This window comes from Vipera ursinii, assembly GCF_947247035.1.
Source record: "Vipera ursinii genome assembly, chromosome: 1".
NCBI lineage: Eukaryota > Metazoa > Chordata > Lepidosauria > Squamata > Viperidae > Vipera > Vipera ursinii.
The window spans coordinates 246,747,754-246,769,668 of record NC_139512.1 but is presented as its reverse complement, the minus strand read 5'-3'; the positions used below and the strand labels follow the sequence as shown (position 1 = coordinate 246,769,668).

Sequence of the window (21,915 nt, the reverse complement as noted above, 5' to 3'; positions counted from 1 at the left end):
TTTATGTGTGATGGAACCGGTTCCCAGTGGCTCTTTTCCTTTTTCAGGTTGCCGACCCCTGGTCTAGAACTAGTAAGGCTCAGGTTCAAGTTTACCCTCTGCCGACAGCGCTCACTAAGTGACTTGGCCAATTACACTCCCAACTCAACCTTATAAAGTTTTTGTAGTTGTTCAGAAAAAATGGACTAGGAAGTGCTGAGTTTACTGCTTTGTGCTCCTCGCGGAAACACAATAGAGTATATAAATCCAACTGACCAATATTGGTGTTAGAGTACAATTCATATATTCCCCTTGTAGAAGTTGCAGTTCACCATGCCAAAGGAACTGTCTAAGGATGGAAACGTCCCATGCTAAGTCACATCAAATTCTTGTGTTGTGTTGATAAATAGATAAGGCGTATATGGAACAACTGACTGAACTTACAAGATTGATATTCAAACTACCAGAAATAATAAATATCTTCTCAAGGGCTCACGTTGACGAGTCAGTCTACAAACAAGATCCTAAGGAGGCTGTTTTCCAATTCATTGAGGTATGGTGTTTATTATAAGTAGCAATTTTGGAGGCATAGAATTAGAAAATACCCTAGCCTATCTTAATAGGATAGATGTATCCCAATATCAAGAATTGCTCTCTGTTGTTGTTTTTTTCTCCCATATTTTCTTAGGCTGTTGGAAAAAATTACAGTGGACTTCAGCATCTGCCTGAAAAATCAGTCATGGTGACAAAGGCATTAGAATATCTTGGTGATATATTAAAATATGTAAAACCCTACTTAATAAAGAAAGGCCCTGCAGAAGGACTCCATCTCACTTACAAGATAATAGGTAATTATCATGTTTAGTCCCCCCCACCCTTATCAACAGTAGAAAGCAAAGCCATTGGCAACAGTGCTTCCAGGCAACTTCTCCAGCGGAAGAACTTCTAACCTGCAAAAGCCAGGTTGCCCTTTGGTTCCCTTGCAAGTGTCTGTCAATAAAAAACCAGCCAGGAGACACAGTGCAAATGGGGCTATGTTCATTAAGAGGTTGCTGGGATATGCATTTGTTGAGGTTCTCAGAAACTCCTTCTGCAGCACACTGAAACAAGCCGAGAATAAATCTTAGCAACTGGGAAGATCTGTCCTCAGTCTTGGCCCTCCCGATCCCCTGTGTTGCACCCGTTGTTGCTGTGATTGTGTCCAGCGATCTTTTTGCTGGGCTGTCCTCTTCTTTTCTTTCCTTTTCCTAGCATAGTCTTCACTAATTCTTCACATAATCCCTCCAAAATATTATAATTTGAATCTGGTTATTTGCGTCTTAAATGATTTTGGGATTTCTTCGAAGACCCGTGGTTTGTTGTTGTTTTGTTGGTTGGTTGGTTGGTTTTAATTCTCTGCGATCTTCATTATTAAAGTTCAGAAATGTCAAATGTCAATAATACCTTTTTATCCTACATTTTTATTTCCATAAAGTTATGATAGGGAAAACCATTGGCTTCATGATTCTTATCTTTGTAGGTATAGACCAGGGGTAGGCAACCTCGGCTCTTTTATGACTTATGGACTTCAACTCCCAGAATTCCTGAGCCAGCCAAGCTGGCTCAGGAATTCTGGGAGTTGAAGTCCATGAGTCATAAAAGAGCCGAGGTTGCCTACCCCTGGTATAGACACATATCTTTTCCCAGAATGAAGATAGACTGGCCATTCGTACACTTCCATACAAGCCATACAATGCCTTAAGGCTACTGGTTGTGAGCGTGTACATTATGTTGCAAGTTTTTGTTTTTGTAACATTCTGTTTTGCGACGTAGTCAAGCAGAAGGAGAATTTTTCTCTCCCTTTGTGTCATTGGAATGCTGCTTGGATTCAGGACCAGCTCCTTTACTGTAGCTAAGTAAACCATATGATTGATCCTTTTTTGAAAGTAAAAAATTCTGCTTCTAGCCGGTAAGTATGTGGCAATTTCTATGTCCTCTCTGCTTTTAAGGAAAGGTGTTAGCTAGACTTAGTTAGCTATTCTTCTTCGGCTTGGCAACATAGCATTTTATTCCTCTTTGGAACATGATTTTTTTGGGGGGGATGATTTCCCTCCCCCCACTTTTTTGGGTTAATATCCCGCATCATAATGCTCCCTCCCATCCTTCTTCCCTCCTTCTCCAGACCACATTCACTTAGAATGACTGGCTCGTCTGGACAGGTTAAAAACTTCAGCAGCTCCACAGCTGCCTACTTCGACATAGTTCACCAGTCATCCCTTTTTCTCTTTTGCCAGCTTAAGGTAAAGGTAAAGGTTCCCCCGCACATGCGTGCTAGTCGTTTCTGACTCTAGGGGCCGGTGCTCATCTCCGTTTCAAAGCCGAAGAGCCAGCGCTTGTCTGAGGACATCTCCGTGGTCATGTGGCCAGCATGACTAGACACCAAAGGCGCACGGAACGCTGTTACCTTCCCACCGGAGTGGTCCCTATTTTTCTACTTGCATTTTTACGTGCTTTCGAACTGCTAGGTTGGCAGAAGCTGGGACGAGTAACAGGCGCTCACTCTGTTACGCAGCACTCGGGATTCGACCCGCCAAACTGCCGACCTTCTGATCGACAAGCTCAGCGTCCTAACCCACTGAGCCACCGCGTCCCTTTTTGCCAGCTTAGTTCCTATGAACTTCCTTCCTGTCTCTTCCTTCTAGAAGTCAGTGAGAAACTATAGAGTTCTTGCTTGTTTGGAAAGATCACATTATGGCATGATAGGCACACACTTTAACTGCAAAAATTGCCAATGTTTATTGTTCAAGTAAAAGGGACGCGGTGGCTCAGTGAGTTAGGACGCTGAGCTTGTCGATCAGAAGGTCGGCAGTTTGGCGGGTAGAATCCCGAGTGCCGCGTAACAGAGTGAGCGCCTGTTACTCGTCCCAGCTTCTGCCAACCTAGCAGTTTGAAAGCACGTAAAAATGCAAGTAGAAAAATAGGGACCACTACGGTGGGAAGGTAACAGCGTTCCGTGTGTCTTTGGCGTCTAGTCATGCCGGCCACATGCCCACGGAGACGTCCTCGGACAAGCGCTAGCTCTTTGGCTTTGAAACGGAGATGAGCACCGGCCCCTAGAGTCGGAAATGACTAGCACACATGTGCGGGGGAACCTTTACCTTTATTGTTCAAGTAGGGGAGTAGTTGGGTAAGGTACACTAAAAGAATCGGGACTTGAATCCAAGCAACATTCTACTATATAAAGGGAAGCTGGAGGGGAGATTTCTCATTCGCTTTGTCTGTGTTGCGAAATGATGTGCCGGTGTTATAACAGCTACAATGACTGCTACCAGCTTCTGTTAACAGCTACCACACCATAGTACCAGCTGGTGACCAGGACACTGAAGACTCTTTCCTTGGGTAGGGGTTTGGACTAGAAGACCACCAAGGTCCCTTTCAGCCCTATGATTCCAATAGTTCTTTTTCCCATATAAGCTCTAATAATCCTTATAATTACTGAAAGTAGTTCTGCTCTTTCCTGATGACTGTTTTCAAAAGATCCTTCCTTCCTTCCTTCCTTCCTTCCTTCCTTCCTTCCTTCCTTCCTTCCTTCCTTCCTTCCTTCCTTCCTTTTTTTGGAATGCTTCCCTTAGTTCTTGGGAGCTGCATACTATTACATCCTTTATTTAAAAAAAATTCACCCAGGTTGTCTTTTAAAAAGGTGGGGGGGAGAGAAAAATATTACTTAATTTCAATTTTTGTTCTTTCTTCTAATAACTAACATTCTTTTATAATATCTGTTGTACTTTAAGACTCTTAACTTAGGAAATAGTATAAAATACATTAAATAAAAATATTGTAACTTATACCTTTCCCTCTTTCAGTTATAGTTATTTGGAAGAGCAGCATAAGAAAACATATCTCTTAGAAGGAAATTCAGGCTATTAGGGCTGTGTGATATTGTCATTCCCAGAATAGACAATTTATTAGTCTTGTGGTATTCAGAGTCAATCGATAGTGCTAGTTTTGATTCGTTTTCCTGTACAGACCTAAAAAGTTACTGAGAAATAAAATTGGGTCACGCATTCTGTTCTGATACAGGCTCTGTCTTTCTGTAAGGTTTCTGTTTATTTTCCTAGTGATATTTCCTATTTAGGGAAGTGAAGGGGGATTCAAAATATATTGCTGAATGTTTTGTGCATTCATAACATTTGCTTTGCCTTATATTTATTTGTTCATTTCTTAGCCAACTATGTTACTGCTTTTGATGAAAATTAAAAGGCAAAGTAATTGACATTAGAAATGATCATAACAAATAGTAAATATAAAGTACAAAAGCGGCATACGTTAGCATTATTTCCTTGAGTGTACTCTTCCTTGACATACCTGGCTTCAGTCCAAAGTTCGCAACTCTCATTTTTAGTTCACTGTACAAATGGACGTTCACCATCCCCAGGATTATTAAGCGGGATACATGGAAATGTGACTAGTTGCTATAGTTACCAGTAGAAATGGAATCCGGCAGAAAGGTTTGTTCATGCTTCATCTCTCTTTTTGCAATTTTGACTTTTGCTTTTCTTGGTTTTATTTCAACAGGATGCCTTGTGAAATCCTGGGCAGCCATATTGGCTACTTCCAAAGCACAGCCCCTCTTGTTCCGGATTATAGATTGTTTGCTTTTGCCCCATGCTGTGCTTCAGCAGGATAAAGGATTACCTGCAGTGATGTTGGCTGCCATTCGTGAGAATCTCCCATTTTTCCTCCAGGTGCGCTGGTTTCTCTATATCTCTCTATACTCGATTCGTTTGAAAGCACGCACACAGGGACACACACACACAGAGAGAGAAGCACCACTTTGATATAGTGGTTGAGGTGCTGGCATAGAAATCAGGAGACTTTGAGTTCTGGTCCTGCTTTAGGTGACGTTAGGCAAATCACTGTCTCAGCGCAAGCCTACCTCACAGAGTTGTTGTGGAGAAATTAGGAGGAGGAAGGAGTATTAAGTATGTTTGCCGCCTTGAATTACTTATAAAAGTAATAAAGTTGGGCTAAACAAATCTACAGCATGTGTGTGCTTGAGTAATATAAGTATTAATGAGTATACGCATATGTAGGTAAACTCATGGCTACAGTAAGATTTGGGATGATTACATGTTGCTCAGTTCTTGATTTTAATTATCTCAAAAGTATTTGGTCCTTGTTCAAATACCCGGCTTAGGCACATTTCTCTCCCTTATGTAATTTAAAAAAATGAAAACTGCACTTGTGAAGCAAATGATAGCTTATTTATAACTCACCGATTATGGAATCACCATTTGGTCAGTGACTATTGGAAGTTACAATGATGCTGAACATACGATATGTAACAAGCAGTCCCTGAAGTTACAGCCATTGCAATACTCCCTCCCCAAACTATCACATGATCAAAATTTGGGGACCTGGCAGCCTATGCACACTTACAACTGCTAAGGTGCTTCAACTCCCATCCCCACCACTTTGGTCGCCCTGGAAAGCAGTACTGCTTGATGGCAATGGCAGTTGTAGAGCTTTCTTCTGCTGAGAACATGCTAATTCTCACTTGATCATTTTGCTGGTATGGATTCAATATAAGATTCTTCATGAATTCTCCAATAATAACTCCCTATGGTAAGAGGCTCATGATTTACTTCTGTTCCTGTTAATCTTTGAAAGCATTTTCAACAAAATCTGTTTAGGCAGATAGGAGGAAAAAATGCACAGAACAAACAAAAAGTCATGGACAGAAAATTCTTTACTTTAGCTAAAACAAACATAAATTCCACATAAAATAAGAAAAAGGATCAGAAATGAATATTCCAAAGCCCTTGCAATTTTTAAAATAAACTGTAAAATATTGGGGGTCCTTCACAAAAGGTTTCACGACATTGCTTTTCCTTTTTTTAATTTGAGGAGTTTAAATATTAATTCCAAATACTAAACTTAAAACATAAAATTATTGGACAGAAGCAAGATAAGAAAAAAGTGTTTTTAACCATGGATAAGTGATCTTCAACAACTAGTATCCCAAAAGAAGACTTTATTTTGTTTTAAGTTCAGGTTAGTTCTTTTATCAATTATGCAAACAAAGTTTATGCCAGTTATTCCTGCACGATTGAATTACATAATTGAATTTTTGGTCAGATATACAAAAAGCAAGCCCCATTGTTCATTTTAGCTAGACATTTTTTTATTAAAGGCCAAATAATAGTACATTGAAAACTGTTTGGAACATTTATATGATTGTATAATAAATTGTATAATTTATTTGTAAGTTGTCCCATGGCTACTTAATTTTTGCATTGTCAATCTTTTAACTAAAATAAAATTTCACCAGCCAAGTGTTACAGATGGGCACACACTAATGCTGCTATACCTAGATTATGCACTGATCCAATCAATGCCATCATGGGTTAAAGGGGGCCACACCGATCTTTATCATTCTTCTGTAGAGAGTAACAGCTGGAGTTAGGCCTCAATAAAATTAAGTATACCTAAACAGACGTAGGGACACGATGGCTCAGTGGATTAGGACGCTGAGCTTGTCGATCAGAAGGTTGGCAGTTTGGCGGGTCGAATCCCGAGTGCCGCGTAACAGAGTGAGCGCCTGTTACTCGTCCCAGCTTCTGCCAACCTAGCAGTTCGAAAGCATGTAAAAATGCAAGTAGAAAAATAGGGACCACTACGGTGGGAAGGTAACAGCGTTCCGTGCGCCTTTGGCGTCTAGTCATGCCGGCTACATGACCATGGAGACGTCCTCGGACAAGCGCTGGCTCTTCGGCTTTGAAACGGAGATGAGCACCAGCCCCTAGAGTGGGAAACGACTAGCACGCATGTGTGGGGGAACCTTTACATTTACCTTTAAACAGACTTGGAAGCCTAACCTGGATCATTAACAGGTAGAGGTTCAAGCAGGTGGTATCTAAGGATGTTTTTCAACTCATCTGGTAATTATATGGAGTCAGAAAGCTCAAGGAACATTTCAGAACACAAAGGGATTCCAGTTTATCCAAGCTGCTATTAGGTATTTTGTGACTAAACCCCTGGACCAACTTAGTTTAGTTTTATTTAGTTTAGTTTTATTTAATTTATATACCGCCCTTCTCCTTGGTGGGGACTCAGGGCGGTTCACAGGGCATATATAAAAAAGACAATACAAAAATTAAAAAAAAGATTAAACCCATGCCCAGTTAAAAACAGTGAACAAATCTAAAACAACTATTAAAACCCATCCCCGTCAGGCCAGACCAGCTATTTCAAATAGGTGGGTCTTCAGGTCACGCCGGAAAGTTCTATAAAGTAGAATTTGGTCTGGGGTAAAAAAGACAGTCTCCTTGAGACCATTCAGATCAAGTCTCAAATGTTTCAAGTGCTGGATTGCATTTCAAAGGTGGCATGTTGTTTACAGATCACCTAGGTCAGTGGTGAGGAACCTTGGCTCTTTTATGACTTAATGGACTTCAACCGCCAGAATTCCTGAGTTTGTAGACTGAGCTTTCTCCCAGAGGCTGGTGATCTACGAGTACACTAAAGAGACTGAAATAAAGACTTCCCCTAATATGGACATGCAAGAAGAGTGAGGTAGAAGCCCTGAAGAATAGTAGTTGAAACTTAGCTTCATAGTTTCCAGGTGGTATGATGTGCCAGACATTTTAGCCTCCCAAGTAACTTGGTGTTTCTTCCTTGAAGATCTTAACATCTTCCCTTCAGCAATTCTCATGGATATTCATGATGATTCATAAGAACACTCAGTAGGACTCTGCCCATAAGGAGCAAGTATGATTAAAACTTGGCTCCACAATTTTCCACTTTTCTATAACAACATCTTAATATCATGATAGCCCCTTTAGTACACTATCTCCATAGCTCAACTTCTTCTATAAGCTATTTACTTGAAGACACGGATTGCAAGATCATGGGGCAAGTAGCAAAAATTCTTTTTGGCAGTCTGCTTTTTTTATTGAAAAGTTTTACAAAAAGTTTTACAAAACATCCCCCAAACCCACCCACCCCAAACCCCCCCTCCCCCCACTTCCCAGAGCTGAATACAGGGTCATAAATATAATAATCATATTCTAACTAAAATTATCCATTATAAAATTAACCAAATTCATAATGTGCTTTAACTCCCCTTTAACATTGATACATTCAAATTATTAAAAACATAATAACTTAAACAAAAATATAATCAATACTAATATAATAATAACTTAAACAAAAATATAATCAATACTAATACTAAAGTTAATAAAAATCTAAACTCTACTCATAAGCTAAATTGAACATTTTAGTCCCATATTTATTCTGAATATAATCTATCCTTCTCCTCCAAACTGAAATATATCTTAATTACCCATTCTTCTATAGAAGGCAAACTATCCTTCTTCCAATATTGTCCCACCAGTAACCGTGCTGCTGTTATCAAGTTCAACATCAGATTAGTTTCTTTAGTATCCCAATCTACAACAATACCCAGTAAAAAACAATTGTGGAGAAAACTTTATCTTTCTCTTAAAAATCTTTTGAATGTTCCACCAGATTTTAATCCAAAAAGCTTTTATATTTCTGCAAGTCCACCACATATGAATATAAGTAGCATCTAAACTACCGCATCTCCAGCATTTAGACTGTAGGTTAGGATACATGTTAGACAACTTTTTGGGATCCAAATGCCATCTATAAAACATTTTATAAAAATTTTCTCTTAAATTTTGAGCCTGAGTAAATTTAACATTTCTAACCCAGATTACCTCCCAAGTATCCAACGGAATTGGTTCCTGTATATTTTGTGCCCACTTTATCATACAATCTTTAACCAATTCCGTTTCCAAGTCCAATTCAATTAAAACATTATATATCCTCTTTATATGTGCACGATTTAAATCTCTAATTTGATTTACTAAATTTTCATCTGTAATTGTGATGCTAACCTTCTGATCCAACTTCCACCTAGCTTTCAATTGGGTATATTGAAACCAAGAGTAACTTATGTTTCCTTGTCTTAACTCATCTAATGATTTAAGTTGCCAATTATTCCCTTCCAGTCTGCTCTTGAAGGAGCAAAAGTGTAGGGAAAGAAAAATCAATGTTCTTCCCTTTTATTATGGAATATGTTCTTTCATTTTATATATAATAGGTGTGATTTTACGTATTTTGAATATTTCTTTTTGTTAAAAAAATTGGAGTCATGTAATTAATCTTTACAAAGGGACGTGGTGGCTCAGTGGGTTAGGATGCTGAGCTTGTCAATCTGAAGGTCGGCAGTTCGGCGGGTCGAATCCCGAGTGCCGCGTAACAGAGTGAGCGCCTGTTACCCGTCTCAGCTTCTGCCAACCTAGCAGTTCGAAAGCACGTAAAAATGCAAGTAGAAAAAATAGGGACCACTACGGTGGGAAGGTAACAGCATTCCGTGTGTCTTTGGCGTCTAGTCATGCCGGCCACATGCCCACGGAGACGTCCTCGGACAAGCGCTGGCTCTTCAGCTTTGAAACGGAGATGAGCACCGGCCCCTAGATTTGGAAATGACTAGCACGCATGTGTGGGGGAACCTTTACCTTTACCTAATGAATCTTTGAAATTGATTGATTGACTGATTGATTAGCTTTTTATCCTGCCTTTATTATTATTTTTGTAAGTAACTCAAAGTGGAAAACATGCATGGTACCTTTTCTTCCTATTTTCCCCACGGCAGCCATTTGAGGTGGGTTGGACTAAGAAAGAGTGGCTGGCCCAAAGTCACCCAGTCAAGTTCTCATGCTTAAAGTGGGGCTAGAACTCAGGCTCCTGGTTTTTGGTCAGCACGTTAACCACTACAAAGCTGAAATAGTCTGAGATCATATTCATGGCTGATTTTATTTGTATGGTATATATTTCCAAGAAAATAGACTATACTTACAATATGGTACAGAAAAATAAATTACTGTATATAAAACATTTCATTACCTCAATTACCATTTATTTAAAATATATCAAAAATTAAATATAACATACCATTAAATCAAGAATATGAATGCCAGTATTCATTATTTTATTAATAGCAGTATTCTATCGGTAATATAATACTAACATTCTATTTACAATTAAAAAATTGTTCAATAATTCCCATTAAGGGACCTCACAAGGCCACTGTGACTTGTAATAGGATGTAAATATTAACATTCTATTTACAATAAAAAAGATTGTTTAGTAATTCTCATTAAGGGGCCTAACGAGATGATTGGGACTTTGGGCCAGTCACTCTTTCTTTCTCTCAGCCCAGCCCAACTGACAGGGTTGTTGTGGAGGAAATTGTGTTGAATGTGTTCTCTGCCTTGAGTTATTTGTAAAAATAATAAAGGCAGGATGCAAATGAATAAAAAATAAAATCTTTGCCCACCTATACGTGATCAAAAATAAAAAAAAGGAACGGAGCAAAACAGTCAGAAGATACTTCAAATTCCTCACCCTCAGTCACAGGAGGGATCCTCTTCCTCATCTGGGTACATGACCTAAGTTAATACAGTAGGTCATTGCTATCTTTATGGCAACCCTCCTGCCTGTCTCTAGAAAAAGACTCTTGGCCCTAGATCAGGGGTAGGCAACCTTGGCTCTTTTATGACTCGTGGACTTCAACTCCCAGAATTCCTGAGCCAGCCATGCTGAGGGGAAGGGAGAGGTTTCCAGGCTGATCCAGGCTGGCTCAGGAATTCTGGGAGTTGAAGTCCACCAGTCATAAAAGAGCCAAGGTTGCCTACCCCTGCCCTAGACAATGGCGCGAAGCAAATGGAAATGACCAAGCTCCGATAGCAAATGCAGAGATAGTAAGTAAGTTCTTGGTTTTGTAGTTTTTTTTAAAGCTACCTCTTTTTGTACATTGTAAGAAATAAACACCCACTTGATGATGTTTGGAAATTTAAGACACTTTGGGGTAATGATGCTCTCAGCAGTTCTCACCATTTGCAGCATATTTTACTTTCAGAAGACCCATTTGATATCCTGCGGGGGATAGTGATGTTTTGCATTCACAATCTGAATGTGGCAAATGGTTTGGTTTTTTTCCCCTTCCCTTCCCCTCCCCCCCTTCTGTAGGGCTTGTCCTTTATTTGTTGCCATTGCCAGTCTCAAACTCAGAGTGCCTATTTGAACCAGTTGCTACGGGATGTGATTCGTCAGTATTTGGGGCGCTTTCTTCTTCAGTCATCTCGAGCAGGACATCACCCCATCTTGCTGGCATTGTGCAGTTCGGCTGCCACCCCAGAAGCCACACATCTACACAAGACTTCTGTCCAAGTCATCAGGTAGTGTCCAGAAAATAAAAATCAACTGTTGGTATTTAGTTTTTTTTAATAGCTAAATTGGTGGAGAAAAAGCTTTGGTGTCTTTTACTTTGAAAGCAATACAAGCATGATATTGTTGGGCCGTGTGTGTGTGTTTGTGTGTGTGTGTGTGTGTGTGTGTGTGTGTGTGTGTAAATGATCAGAACTTTTTAGCTGAAAAATAACTGGATGGGTTTAGTTCCATCAGAACGCACTGCGTATACGTAAACCTTACTTGGGTGAAAATATAACCAAAGAATATACAAACACATTTATTCTCATTACTTATCCTAATGAATGGTAGAGAGACTGATCACTTTTTATTTCCTTCCAGTGAAAATTATCTGCAGTTCAAAGGTAATGCCCCTCCTTCTCGCCTAGGATCAGTTTTGGCTTTCACTCTTGAAGCACTGCAAAGGACCAAAAACATTGAAATATGTGATGTTGAGATATTGCTGCCTTCTGTGTTAAAGTGCCTCCTATTGGTTAATGAGCCCCAAGGTAAGCTTGGTAGCTTCCTTTGTTGTCTATGTATGGTGCATTAGAATATCAGAAAGTATAAGAAACAGGTCACAGACTTCAATTGTACAAGGATAATGTATACTGATGGTTGTGAATATAAAGATTTTCCAATCTGACAATAGACTTGGGACCTTGCATGCAAGCCAGTGGTCTTACATCTGTAGTAGGTAGTTAATGTCTTGAATTAGCCACTGGCATCGTTTGATCATCACTATAATGAAACCTAAATTGATAAAGATTCTGGCATTTATTTCTTAAATCCCAAATGCTTAATTTACAACCCTTGATACAGAATTAACTTGAGGAGAAACAGGTTTTGCACTGACACAATGAAAAGCTTTCTAGCTATGTAAGAGATATGCAAGGACAAATAGGACAACCACCTATTGGGTTGCTGTGTTGATTAGTGACAGCTAACTGGCGCTCGAGGAGGCACAAGTAGTCCTCCCTTAATGACCATTTGAAGTTGTAATAGGAATAAACGAACGGAAGTTATAACTGGTCCTTGACGTTACAGTGTGGTCAGATGATCACGAATTGGGCACTTGTCAGCGGGACCACATTTACAACCACGGTGTGCATTTCAGTTCCCCCCACCTGCTTAACTCCCCTCCATATCTGCTTTTGGCCATCTGTGGCCACTTACCCTTGCCACTCCTGGCTGACATTCGCTGTCTTCCTCCTGCATGAGCCCAGGATTTATGCAGGAGGGGGCTCACTGGCCCGGCTAGGGAGGAAGAAGGGAAACTAGCATTTTCCACAGACAGAAGAAATGTGAGGTCTTCTCCTAACAGTGCCATGGTCCCTGTCTAACAACTGGGACTATCGGAATTGGTGTCACTAAGCAGCAGAGTCATGTGATATTTTGTCTAACAAGCACTTTGCTTAGTGACAGAAATTCCTGTCCTAATTTAGGATTGTTATGCGAGGACTACCTGTACGACTAATTTTCCTCCACAAGCAAGTTTCACATCTGTGAAATTTATCTTGAGCTCAAACTGGATGTCATGTAGAACCTCCTGTTCCAAACTTTCAGTTCATGAGGATTGGCTGCTTTGCCTGGAACTGCTTCTTATGCAGAAAAGAAAAAAAGACCTCATTGAATAAAATGCTCTTTAGAACAGCTTTTAACAGAATACTACTTGTTGTTAGTTGTGAAGTCGTGTCCGACCCATCGCGACCCTGTGGACAACGTTCCTCCAAGTCTTCCTGTCCTCTCCCATCTTCTGGAGTCCATTTAAGCTCACGCCTACTGGTTCAGTGACTCCATCCAGCCACCTCATTCTCTATCATCCCCTTCTTCTATTGCCCTCAATCTTTCCCAGCATTAGGCTCTTCTCCAGTGAGTCCTTCCTTCTCATTAGGTGGCCAGAGAATTTGAGTTTCAACTTCAGGATTTGGCCTTCTAAAGAGCAGTCAGAATTGATCTCCTCTAGGACTGATCGGTTTGATTGCCTTGCAGTCCAAGGGATTCACAGGAGTCTTCTCCAACACCATAGTTCAAAGGCCTCAATTCTTTGGCGCTCAGCCTTTCTTATGGTCCAACTTTCCCAGCCATACATTGCAACTGGGAAGACCATAGCCTTGACTATAAGCATTTTTGTTGGCAGAGTAACATCTCTGCTTTTTAGTATGCTGTCTAGATTTGCCATAGCTTTCCACCCTAGAATACAGGAGGCCATAAAGTTGGGGTAGCAGCACTTCAGCCACTGTTGAATCCAGACCCTGAATTAAGTTGCTAATCAAGATTCCCTCTAGGAAGAGAATTGTTTGGTCTGGTGGTTGCAATGATTTAATTGTCATGCTTCTGAAATATTCACATTATATTAGTGGTAACAACTCTTGAGTTAAAGAGTATTTTTAAAATTCAAAATACTTTAGTTTACCATTTTAACTATTTAGTTTATTGGGTAAAACAACGGTGAGAGATAATGGTTTGTCTAAGGTTAATATGGCACAGTGGTTAAACTGCAGTATTGCAGGCAAACTCTGCCCATAGCCTCAAGTTCAATCTTGATGGGGCTCAAGGTTGTCTTCAGCCTTCCATTCTTCCGAGGTCAGTAAAATGAAGACCCAGATTTTTGGGGGAAATATGCAAGTAATGCTGACATTTTAAACCGCTCAGAGAGTGCTGTAAAGTATTATGGGATGGTATATACGCCTAAATGCTATTGCTATTGCTAATATGCACACATGAGAAAGATGAGGCCTGAACAGACCTTCTAAGCTGACCCATTTAGCAGGTGCCCTTTCAAGATTCTATGGAGCAAAATTAAGAGAATTATGTCTCGAAGGAGCTGGACTTTCTCTATAGTTCCATAGGCCTTAAAAGATTACTATATAAACTTGGTCTCCAGGTGTTTAGTGGCCATTTATTCCATTACCTCATCAGGCACCTTCCCTTTAAACCTTTTACATGTGTTAGGCTTGAGTCGCTCAGAATCATAGTGCCAAAACCAGTCCCTTCTCCAGCCCCAATCATTCCATAAACTTCCTAGAGCTCTTTTTGATGTAGCTATTCAGAGGCTCAGTGCAATTTGTCTCTTGCAGTTAAAAAACTCTCTGCGGAGATACTGCAGTACTTGGTAGAAGGCTGCCAAGCAAGGCCAGGAGGTGAGCTTGCCACCCAGCTGATTTCTGTGTTTAGGTAAGTAGAATGCTAGCCAATTGGCACCCAAGTGATTGCAAGCGTTCGACAGAAAACATGTTCTTTTAAGCAACTAATTATCCCTAACATAATTTGATGTGGATTGTTTATATATTTTCATTCTTGGCAAGATGGTTTATTGTGTGTGGATTGGCCAACAAATCAGGAAGCACACGAACGTCCCACTCCCTGTAGATGTTCAGTACTAGGGGGAAGATTGTCACAGTTGCAGTCATGAAAACAAAGGAGTTTTGGTGTATGTTGAAGCTTCGTCTTTAAGCAGAATTATATGCTGCCGTGTGAAATCCTACCGTGCAATTCCTCCAACACTGCTCTCTCACTGACAAATATTCTTGGGTCATCTGCAGATTTATTATAATAATAAATATGTAAAGTCTTTTTAGGCTGGGAGTTTTGAAGGTGGTAAAGAGAACTGGTACGGTGGTCTTCGGCTATGAACCCATAAGTTCCATTGTCAAGCAAGGCTGTTTTTAAGTGAAATTTCATCTCATTTTTTGATCATTTTTGCCAAAGTTGTTAAGCAAATCACTGCAGTTGTTAAGTGAATCCTGTGGCCATTAAGCAAATTTGGCTTCCCAAATTTGACTTTGCTTGTTGGAAGCTGGCTGGAAGGTTACAAATGGGGATCCCGTGACCCTGAGACGGTGCCTGTTGTCAAGCACCCACATTTAAATCACATGACTGTAGAGATGCTACAACAGTCGTGTAAAAATTAGGGATAAGTCACTTTTTTCAGTGCCATTGTAACTTCAAACAGTCACTAAATGAATGGTTGTAAGTCAAGGAACGAAACTTAAGATTATTTTGCTTCACAGTTAATAGCTTGAGGTCTCCCTGACTTTTCGAGACCCTACAGGTAATGGAGGAGCGTGAAATTCATGAGATCAAATTTTGTGTAGCATGGGAATAAATGTTACTGTTTCCTAGTACATGTTATCCTTGTCAAATTTTGTACTTTCCAGGTATTTTGGATTTAAACTCTCGTGATGCCTTAAATATCAGTGAAATAGCCACACAGTAGAGGTATCTAGAGTGCTTTGGTACTGAAACATTTCAAAGTCAGAAAGCATTGTTCAGACTTCACCGTAAATGTTTCAGTATTGTCTGTCCGTATTGCAAATGTCTCAAGCTCAAAACTTTCAAGATCAGAAGACAGTTGATATGGTTGGGACAGTGTTGGAATGCTGTCAACAAAGTTGGATCAGCTGTTTCCAATTTAAAATTAAAATTGAAAGCTAGTTTGACATACTGATTAAGGTGTTGTCTCCATCTGGAGACTTTGGACTATTTACCCTCTTTACCCAATTCTCACATCTTTCCCTATATGGAGAAAATAGGAGGAGAGAGTATAATGTTTGAAGTATTTAAAATAAATAAAAACTAAATAACATGTTTTAATGTTTTAAAATGGAATGGCTTAAATGTTTTAAATTCCAAACACCTTATATACATCATTCCCATGGTGTGGTTGATTTTTTTCTATAGTCCTAGGATGGCCATCTAAAGGATTCTTCCATCCATTTACTGTCATCTTCAGGCAAAGCCATTGCTGCATCTCAGCCAGGTTATCCTCAGGGGATGATCCAAAAAATCAAGATGGATTGATTACACCATTGTGGCCACCATCTTGATTTTTTAGATCATCCCCTGACCTCAGCCATTTTATTTATTTTATTTATTTCCTTCATCTATCTACATACTACTAAAACACTCGTTCAAATAACCTTTAAGTGGGCAGAATGATGCATGTTGGGGCAACAGTTTTGAACCAAGATACTTCAGTTGGGCTAGCTTACAGAATGTGTCCAAAATCTGGGCCCCACAACTCCCAATGGAATTGAAATTTGGCAAATTGTGTAGAAAACATTTTGTAGGAAAAAAAATTTCATGAAGTACAGTAATTTATGACATCATACAAAATCTCATATAACATTTCCTGTGCTGATGTTTGTGTTGTACAGTTCAACATGGGCTTTTCTTCAAAGCAGATACAGCTCCGAATATCTCACTGAATTTTTTAAGAACTTTCCAGGTATATTACAAGCTCTGCCTTTGTTGAAGGCATTGAGAAATATGGGAAGGAAATATCTCTGAAGCTATGACCCCAGGGGTCGCTGGTTGTCCAGTTGTGAGGGCGAAAAAAATTGTCTCAGACTTCTTTAGATTCACCTTCTTGCCACTGCAAGGCAAATTTTACCGATCTGCTAAATTTAAATATGTCATGGACTTGCGACATTTATGTCATAGTAAATTAGTTCCCTACATTTGGACACCACACTTCATTACCCCAGGACCAGATTACTGAAATGCAGCATCTTGAACAGTTTTGCTGAACTGCCTATATGTTTGCTTTTATTGCAAAAATGTGTATGCCTCCTGACTTGCCAGACTTTTTATTTAGCTGCAAATACTTGACCTAACAATGTTGACGGTGGTCCATGAACAAATTCTCTGTGCCTGCTTCAGAATCCATTCCATGTTAAATATTCTTTTTCAGGCAGCTTCTGAAACACTGAGTGCTCTGAGAAGCAATATTTAGATTTCTAAGAAGTATTGTTCTGTCAGAAACACCTTCAATTGTAACAGGTAGAGAAGAAATTAATAGCAAGTACGGATTGCTGGTAAAATCACTCTTCTGTTCTGAATAAAAGGGCAGATCTGATAGTTTAAACTTGGATTACTCATTTTTGTACTGCTGAATAGAACTGCATTTCTTCTGTACTTCTTCCTCATTGTACAATGTTTTTTTTTCCCTTTGTGGTTCTTGGCTGCGCACTCCCAGATCTGCTCCAGGAGATTCCCCAAATATCCAGAGCTGTAGATTGAAAACATAAATGCTTCAAACTGCTATACAGCATGGTTGAATAATTGACACCCGCAAACACCTTTAGTGAGTCAGAGGCACATTGACAGGGATCAAAAACAAAGGGCGGGTTTAGCTTCTGAGCTTCTGTGGAGGGACTACCCTACCAAAAATCTCGTAACTAACTTTAAAAATGAATTCAGATTAGCCCAAACTAGAAAGATTTTGTCTTGTCTAAGTGCTAAGGGTTTTAATCCTGTTTTAGGCATACAGATAGTCTTTGACTTGCAGCCATTTCTTTAAAGATAGTTAGAGTTACAATATGCTGAAAGAAGTGACTTTATGACCTGTTCTTGAAGTTGCGACCATTGCACCACACAACTGCAGTCATACAGTTGCAACTTGGGCACATTTATTTAGAAGAATTGTGGCTGTCCACTCACTCTCAGTGATTCTGGGCAACTTACAAACAATAAAAACCCAATATAAAAGAATAAAAAACAATAACCCCTGGCAACAACACACAATCAAAGGAGCTACTTGATGGGTTCCATGCCACTGTGGCAACTGGCTCGCCTTTATGACGGTTGCTGTGTCCTGTGGTCATGTGATCACTATTTGTGATCTTCCCAGTTAATTTCCGACAAGCAGTGTCAAGGTGGAACACTGGATTCATTTAATGCACATGTGATTCACTTAATGACCAAATGGCTAAAAAATTGAACACTTGACGACCCACCTATATGCTACATTGCTGAGGGACTAAAATCCCAGTAGCAATTGTGGTGGTAAGTTAAGGGATATCTGTAGAAGCCAAAAGTATGATCTTGGACTAGTCACTTTCTGTCTGTCACTTTCTGTCAGCTCTAGGTAAAAGGCGGCAAAATTTCCAAAAAAGGAAACTGCATTGATTTGTCCATCAATCAATGCCTGGGATCAGTCCTGATTCATAAGCAAAAAAAAAGTGCATACAATCAAGTGAACAGATAAAAAGGCTACTGCTTCTTTTCATGATTCATATAGAATACACTTAAAGAATACAGACAGCTTTAATTTAGATTTGCTAAATAATTGAAGGAGGGCCGATAAAATGGCTATTAAAATAAGAATACAGTGTTTTGGATTGGGAATTCCATTAAACCTGACACAGAGCTTTAATAACAATTGGTACTGAAAGAAGTGCTTAGCGTTACTTTTGGAAATGAGGGACCTAAGGATTAAGAAGGGCATGTTTACACAACTCTAAACAGGATTTAGTCCTTCATTGGGATGGCTCTTGAGGATACAAGCTGGATTTTTGATAATGGCCTCAGAATTGGATAACGAAGGGACTTTTCCATCCCGGTTCTAAATTGCGATTAGGGCAAATTATGATTTCGTGTATTGTTGAATTTCTGGACATGCTTTCAAATTACCGGTATGTGTGTGATATACACATTTTATATATTATAAATTATACATATATATTTATGCTATAATTATGAATTATATATTTGTATGTGTATGACCATGTGTACACAGTCACAGCTGTGTGCATTTGTTACTTTCCTTCTACCTCCAGATAGGATCCATTTAGATACTCCCTAGACTGTTTTTCAAATAAAAGCAAGCGTTTCTTAGTCTGAGCCTGTTTTCTGAAAAGAAAAAAGGCATCTTTGTGATAAATGCCCTTCTTTCCGCCTACAGGCAGTTTATTCAAGATTACACTACTGTGTATGATAATCAGGTTTATAGCATCTTGGAAACAGTAGCGGTTCTGGACCAGTCTCTGGTGATCCATCTGATTCCGGCTATGACTGAGGCCTTGAGGAATTCAGAGTACAAACAAGGCCTTGGCAGAAACACCTTGCAAAGGTACGTTTGGGGATTACTGTTGCTTTAGAGCAACAAAGAGATGTTCACTCATCCTTTATAAAAGCTGTGTTTGAAGGATGGTGCATATTTCTTTCAGGCAGGAGTTGTCCACAGTTCTTTCCATTTAGTTCTTTCATATATATCAGGGGTCTTCAAACTTGGCCCTTTTATGTCTTGTGGACTTCAACTCCCAGAATTCCTCAGCCAGCGTGGCCGAGGAATTCTGGGAGTTGAAGTCCACAAGTCATAAAAGGGCCAAGTTTGAAGACCCCTGCCCTACAGCCTTCATATTGACACACAGCTGTTTTTGGGTGCTCTTTAAAGAGAAAAGTGGGGAAAGAATATTTTAATTAAATGAATTGAAAATAAATATTTTATAAGTTGGATGGCTGTCACTTTATAAGAACAAAAGACTTCTTTGGGGTTGGAGACCACTCTTCCCAGTGATGATTAGAGAATGTAAATTTAGAAAGAGAGACTTGTACTCTTTGTTTTAAAAAGGAAATTCTCTCATAGCTGTTCACAATACTGAGTCTGACTTCTGAAGCAGAGCTTTTTGTCAAGCTAATGTTGCAACACAGCTCCTAGATCAAAATGCCTGAGAATTATAGTGGTGTTTAAACTAGAACATCTGTTAATGTAGTGACATTAACAGTAAGGGAGGAGGTTCATCGAAATAACGCTTAAAGTTGTCATGCTCTCAAGCTGTTGCTTCAGTAACTAAAAAAAATATCTAAAATAATAATAATAGTAATAATAATTTCATGACAGTACAAAATTATAGAAAAAAATACTGTCAATTTGCTTGCAATAGCAAAAGAATGATATGACTGATTCTTAAGTTCTGTGATATTAGTTTTAATTAAAATGTTGTATCTTTTGTTTGTTTGCTTTCCTTCTTAACAGAGAAGCCTACAAAAGACTTTTATCTCACCTCACAGAAGCTGGACACATGGAGATACTGAAACTGGAAAATGAGTCCTATTAGCAGCATGTTGGTTGGGGTTTTTTTTGTGTAGAATGCTGGTTCTTTATGCAGACAACACATTTCCTGTGTATAGGTACATAATGTTTCTGCACATTTTAAAAATACATAGGCAGGTTTGATTTAATATTTTAATGCTTCGAGCAAAGTATGAAAAGTATCCTGAATGTTTTTTGTTTGACATGAACATTCCGTGCTATTACAACCTGTCAGAACTATTAGAAGGCTATGCCAAGAATAAAAAAATGGTTATATTGGCTGGGATCCTCTTTCTTTAAAAGAAGCTGGAAATACAATCTTCAGCAGTACGTTTTTTCCTGGTCCAGTAAGTCAGCATTCTTTTCCTGTCACGTCTTTCAGTTTGACATCCTGAATGTTTTGCATGCCAACACTTCACATGAGCAAGGCCAGGATGAGGTGAAGAAATTTGAGTACCTTATGTTAACAGAAGATCTTGTGTATGCATTGCGCGGAATTGTAAGAGCTGTCCTAGCATTGCCCCTGTTTTAAAATCTGTAAATGTGTATGCCAGAAGTCAACCTCTAACCTGTTCTGCGTTATCCTTATACTAGTTTGAGTTGTGTTCCTATTCTTGAATACCAAAGAACTGATTCAATAATAAAAACTGCTCACCAGGTCACTGTATTGCTGTATGGATGCTCGCTCAATAAATTATGCAATTGCCATATCTGGCAAGTAGACCATTTGTAATAGGCTGCTATATTGACTCAGTGGCAAAACTGGTGAAATGAAACTTTTCAGTTAATAACCAGAGACTCTCTTTTGTGTCCATCAATTATTGTCACAAAAACTTCTCCCTAGTCTTGTTGAGATCATTTTTCTATTGTTATGGTTTTATTATGTAAAGATAGCAGATTATCTCTTCCCTAACTCAACTGTTATTACATCAGGAACTACAGTAACTAAAAGCTTCTTTTAGGCTACTTAATAGTGTGGAGTCAAAATGTTCTTTTCATTTATGAAAGAGATTTACTGAACTTATATTGTAGTCTCTTATAAGCAACTACACCTTGGAGGAGTTTAATTCAGTTCAAAAGACCTTCATTTCTAAAAGGCTTTCTTAAAAACCCTCTTCAGGTGAGAGGCTTTCAAAATCTGAGTCTTTACCATTTACCATTTAGTAGAGACGCGAAACTGGGACGCGGTGGCTCAGTGGGTTAGGACGCTGAGCTTGTCGATCAGAAGATTGGCAGTTTGGCGGGTCGAATCCTGAGTGCCATGTAACAGAGTAAGCGCCTGTTACTCGTCCCAGCTTCTGCCAACCTAGCAGTTCGAAAGCACGTAAAAATGCAAGTAGAAAAATAGGGACCACTACGGTGGGAAGGTAACAGCGTTCCGTGCACCTTTGGCGTTTAGTCATGCCGGCCACATGACCACGGAGACGTCCTCGGACAAGCGCTGGCTCTTCGGCTTTGAAACGGAGATGAGCACCGGCCCCTAGAGTTGGAAACGACTAGCACGCATGTGCGGGGGAACCTTTACCTTTACCTTTAGAGACGCGAAACAGAAATCTGCCTTTTGCATTAGGTTTTTGAATGTGAAGCCTTTGATTTGTAGGAAAATAGAAGTTACATTATAACAGCTTGTTTAACCAGCCTTTTATTTGAAGTGTAATTAATACTTAGCTGAGATATTTAAAGAATTTTATGAGTCTCAATTCATGAAAAATTACTCTTGAATGACTAGTCAGTTGAAAGATTTATTAACACATCTTTTTAACATTGTATTATACAATCACTGAAGTGATTATTTGCCTGTGGATTCAGGGAACAGATACATCTAACTATTGCAGAGAAGCTTTATAAATCTGTGTGGG

At 39.3% G+C, this 21,915-nt stretch overlaps 1 protein-coding gene across 1 annotated transcript in view; it reads left to right on the top strand.

The window, feature by feature from the left end:
* The window catches only part of MMS22L (MMS22 like, DNA repair protein), a gene marked incomplete at its 5' end in the record, with an annotated part of 79,030 nt that extends 58,205 nt beyond the window's left edge, over positions 1 to 20,825 (top strand). The window contains 8 exons of the mRNA XM_083350015.1: positions 390 to 532; positions 668 to 827; positions 4,534 to 4,703; positions 11,020 to 11,228; positions 11,581 to 11,747; positions 14,319 to 14,415; positions 18,926 to 19,093; positions 20,000 to 20,825. Of these exons, the coding sequence (XP_083206141.1) occupies positions 390 to 532; positions 668 to 827; positions 4,534 to 4,703; positions 11,020 to 11,228; positions 11,581 to 11,747; positions 14,319 to 14,415; positions 18,926 to 19,093; positions 20,000 to 20,081 (1,196 nt within the window). The 3' untranslated portion in view covers positions 20,082 to 20,825. The remainder of the gene's footprint in view (positions 1 to 389; positions 533 to 667; positions 828 to 4,533; positions 4,704 to 11,019; positions 11,229 to 11,580; positions 11,748 to 14,318; positions 14,416 to 18,925; positions 19,094 to 19,999) is intronic.
* Positions 20,826 to 21,915: the final 1,090 nt, after the last annotated feature.